Source organism: Penaeus chinensis, chromosome 25 (assembly GCF_019202785.1).
Source record: "Penaeus chinensis breed Huanghai No. 1 chromosome 25, ASM1920278v2, whole genome shotgun sequence".
Classification (NCBI taxonomy): domain Eukaryota; kingdom Metazoa; phylum Arthropoda; class Malacostraca; order Decapoda; family Penaeidae; genus Penaeus; species Penaeus chinensis.
Window position 1 is genome coordinate 1,046,752 of NC_061843.1, and position 5,000 is coordinate 1,051,751.

Here is a 5,000-nt window from a genome sequence, read left to right on the forward strand (position 1 = left end):
GTATATAGTCTTTGCTTTTAATTTTCCGTTATTAAATGCATTATAATATGTCTTAGGATGCCGCATTGCATAATCAATTAAATATAGATATGGAGACAGATGCACAGATTGATAGATATTGATATATCGATTGACAGAGGTGTAAACAGATTGGTAGCTGTAGGTATAGGTATATTTCTCAGACACTGTGGTATTTTATTTACTAAATTTATACAGTGACTTTTAAAGACAAATCTATCGTCAGCTGGTCAGAGAGAAAGAAAGACACGGAAATTGAATGCTGTAGATTTTTATTATAATGTTCTACACTCGGAATGTCAGCTTAACACCAGGAGACAACTTCGACAACGTCATGAAGTTTGTGAAATTGTCTGAAGTTGATTGCAAAAAAATAAATAAAAATCTGTCTGGCCTCTTCTGTAAAATTCGGGCGTTTTGTATTTTGAATATAATTTTTAGCTATTATAAGGATTTCAAAGAGTTCGTTTGTATTAACTCTATTAAGGTACTTTTGGTACGCAGTGAATTTATGTCTCTATGACGTTAACAACATTTATTCTCATAAAATTACCTGTTCGTTTGTTTGTTAATGTTCACTCTTCAGTTTTATATAGATATATACATGCGATATGCCTTAAATGATTTGTTTTTCTCTTCTACAATGTTAATGATATGAATGTGATTAAATTTACTTTGGTCTTGATGTATATGCATTGTGTGATATAGTACATTTCTAACATCAGAAATATCTGAAAGTCAAATGAAAGTCAATTAATCATCAGATATTTCTGATGTTGAAAAAAATATGTCTTGTAAGATTAAGGTTTTCGTATATATATATTTTTTGATTTCTGAAATATGTATTCCAGTTAAGAAAGTGTAAGATTTATAGAATATCATGTTATAAAATGATTGGTTAAGAGAGCTTTTGGAAATCAAGATGTCAGAATGAAACTTTACTTAAAGTAGTGATAGAATGTCAGTGATAAAAGCCACCAAGTTTGTTTTTTCTAATTAAATTTGATTTTTCTATGGAAGGCAAAATTCAGTAGTTTTGAGAGAACTTAGTACATTATTTATTGTTGTTTTACGAAATGATGATGTTTGAGATGTGTAATATATATATATATATATATATATATATGTATGTATATATATAGATAGATAGATAGATATACATATATGTATGCATGTATGTATTTAAATTTTTCTCTAAAACGATATTAATTTTCCAGCTCGATCCCTCAATTATTTTTCTTCATTGCCTAAATTTGCATTGTATTTGTCGTTTTTTTTTTTTTTTTAGCTTTACATTTCCAGTCAATTTTGGAAGCTGAAAGAAAAAATGAATAAATGAAATGAGGTATGAATCCGCCTGTATTTTTTTCCTGATATTGTGATTGTACGTTTGTAAGCTAATAAAGATTTCTGTCTGGATTGAAAAAAAAAGGACAGCACGTGTAACTTTGTGTTTTTATTTTTTAATTTCCTTTTTTTGAACTCCCAAATTGTTAAACTAGGTATCAACACATTTCAAGGGTAAACGTAATGCCATTGGGAGTCACAATGTGTAAATATATATCTGTGTGTGTGTGTGTGTGTGTGTGTGTGTGTGTGTGTGTGTGTGTGTGTGTGTGTTTCTATCTATTGATAGTTAATGAAGAGGAGATATCGTTGTTTACTAATTATATCACTAATGAACTTGTACAATAACCCCGTAAGACATATATGTGTGTTTATATGTATATGCGTATATATATTATAATTTTATAATTATTTAGTTATCTTTCTATTCTTTCATTTCTTCGTTTATTTGTTTAATTATATGTGCAAAACCAAAGAAATATGCTAACATGTTTCTTGTTTTTTTTATTTCCGGGAGTTCTTTTCAGGCGACCTTCCAGGGCATATGGATTTCACCGACAGGATCGCGTGGCTGACGATTCCCCCTCGGCCGCCTGCAGGAGAGCGTCATGGTGCTTAGAGCTCTGACAGTAGCTGACAGTAGATAGAGCTGGGTATTACGTGGCTGACGCGCGTTCGCTAGCATGTCGATGACTTGATAGAGATGCAGAAAGAGCTCTAGGATTAGAGTGTTTTTAAATTTACTCTTGTTTTCTTTTCTTTTTTTTTCTCTCTCTTTTTCTTTTCTTACAGCAAGGTTTTGCAGGTTTGTTTCTGAAGGATGCTGTGGTGGGAGTAAGCGTTTTTTTTTTCTTTGTTTCCATGTTGCTTTTCTTCTATTGATGAGGGGTAGGATGAGGATGGTACCGGCGGGTCTAGGAGGAGCGAGGGAGTCACTGCGGGTACTGACTGGAGCGCTGCCTTATGACGGCCACCTGCCGGGCGGCGTTCCAGCACACCAGGGCGAGGGGGCCGAACCGACAGGCTGCCGGCCGCCGTCCCGAGCGCCTCTCCGGGGCCGCCGAGAGGCCCTGCGTCTCGCCCTGGGGGACGAAGGGGTCCAGACCCTGGGCCACCGAGCGGTACAGATCCACCACCCAGCCGAGGCGCCGAGGGGTCTGCCGCTTGGCCAGCCAGGAGGGCGAGGTCGGAGACGAGGGGGCGCCGCCGCTGCTGCTGCTGCCCCGTCGGTGCATCACCTCCATTATGGCCTCCTTCTCGGCCTCGCTGAAGTCTCCGCCAAGCACGCTGTCGTCGTGAATCCGGACCGCGTCGGGCGCGGGGTCCTGCGGGGTCGCTTCCCCAAGCCGCTGGGCGTCCCAGGTCCTCGTCAGCTTGCGGCCAGGGGCGGCTGGGCCTCAGGATGGGCGAGGCGCCGTGCCAGGCCTGGGCGTTCCAGTCCAGGGCGGCGGGATGTCCTTTGGGCTCCTGGGCGAAGGAGGGCGCCCACAACTCGTCCCGGCTGCCTGGCTGGTCCGCCGCCAAGCCGATCGCCGCCAGGAGGGCCACCATCAGGCTGCACGTCGTCTGCAACAGGTGGAAAGGAGGGGGGTAAGTGCACGCGGTCGATAAGGTGCCAAATGATCGTGGTGAATGGGAAGGAAATTGTCAAAGCTCGAAAGAAACCCTTGCAATGTATATATACATATATATATATATATATATATATATTTTTTTTTTTTTTTTTTTGTAACGCGTGTCATACATTCGCATTTTTAGCAGCGAAGAGGCTGTGCAAAATACCAATAAAGGGCATAGGCGTAACTGGACATAAGAAATTCTTAATAATAGAATTCAAAGAGGTAAGAAGATGTGTTTTGTTTAACTATGTTTATTATCTATTTATTATAGTTATGCGTTTTATTATTCATTTATTATGATTATGTGTTTATTATTTATTTATTTAAATTATATTTTTTATTATTTTATCATTCATGGGTTGTGGTTTTGGAGGTCACATGAAGCAACGAGAAATGACATGAAGGCCTCATACGAATGCTTATAGGCTGTTTCAGGATGAAAAATACAATAACAAAACTTATCAGAGGCATATATAGTATTGGGAAATATTGCAAATATGTATGCAGTGAAATTAACTTATATGGATTACCATTAAAAAAGGGAAGTCTGGCCTTGCTCTCTCTCTCTCTCACTCAATCTTTCTCTACCTTTCTCTCTCCTCTCCTCTCCCCTCCCCTCCCCTCCCCTCCCCTCCCCTCCCCTCCCCTCCCCTCCCCTCCCCTCCCCTCCCCTCCCCTCCCCTCCCCTCCCCTCCCCTCCCCTCGCCTCCCCTCCCCAACCTCATCCCATCCCTCCCTCCTCTCTCTCCTTCCCTCCCTCATTCCCCCTCCCCGTCCCCTTCCCCGTCCCCGTCCCCCTCCGCCCTTCCTCTTTCGCATTACTCCGCCAACAACAGAACCCGAAAACTTCCAGAACAACCATGACAACCAATCACGAGGCCAGCCCACGACCCGACGCCAACTACAGGAGGCTTCACAATGAGCTTCGTTAAGGAGAATTAGGATTAACACTAAAGGGCGTGGCTTGTTAGGGTCCCTTACGCCTACACCGATGGCTTTGTGTTCTCGCGAAAGGGTTATGCTCCTCCTGCGATTAATGTGGGATTCATAATGTCTTTTTTTGGGTCTGCGAGTCGAGAAAAGGGCGTAGAGTTTTGTATGCTTATATGAGCGTGTGTGTGTGTATGAGAGAGAGAGAGATAGAGAGAATACGCACACGCATACACACACATATATGAATGTATGTGTCGCAATATCATTACGAAAGATGATGACGATGGTGATGGTTTTGATACATAATGATGATGATGATGATGCTCTGAATAGCAATGAGTGTAGAGGGGTTGTTGATTCCACATAGCAGACCGTAATTTGCAATTCTAAGATGAGAGAACCGCAGGAAAAAAAAAAAAAAAAAATAGCATTTGTGAAGATGATTTCCCTAATCATGCTACTAGGACTGACTGAGGGCACGTAGAAGGTACCGCCAAATGAGGCGCTAGGTCGGAAAGTTAACTTCTGGACAAAGTTTTGGTAATGAGGAACAATCATCATGGGGGAAGAATGTAATATGTGGTATGTGGATTTCCGGGCGGTATGTAGGATATAGACAGTCTTTTTAATTAAAAATAATGATGAAGATGATAATGACAATGAGGAGGAGGATAATAGTAATAACAGTATACTAATACTAGTAATATTGATAAAAACAATAATAAATAACGGCAATGATGATGATGATAATGAATATTATTCTACAAAAGCTTGAATATCAGGAAATCTCAGCCTTTCCTTCCTTATCAATCAAAATCACCCTATTGATTCCCTGTTAATTAATCTTTTCTCTAAAACAATCAAGAGGTGGTAAAGAAAGACCTCGGTTAACCCTTCCTCCCCCCTACCCCCCTACCACCCTGCCTGGGAACATATTTGACCTTTTTTGACCTTAGTGCCCCTGAGAAATTTGCTCGTCTCTTTTGTTTCATTCTACGTGATGAGTAAGAAGATTAATTGATATTGAAAATACTAAAAGCGTATCATTACTGTTTTGAAATATTTTTTTGATTCATTGGCTAT

At 40.6% G+C, this 5,000-nt stretch overlaps 1 protein-coding gene across 1 annotated transcript in view; it reads right to left on the reverse strand.

Moving 5' to 3' along the window:
* Positions 1-181: 181 nt before the first annotated feature.
* LOC125038682 (translation initiation factor IF-2-like) overlaps positions 182-5,000 on the reverse strand; it is an 11,272-nt gene continuing 6,453 nt past the window's right edge. The window contains exon 2 of the mRNA XM_047632241.1: positions 182-2,931. Coding sequence (XP_047488197.1) covers positions 2,152-2,931 — 780 coding nt within the window. The 3' untranslated portion in view covers positions 182-2,151. The remainder of the gene's footprint in view (positions 2,932-5,000) is intronic.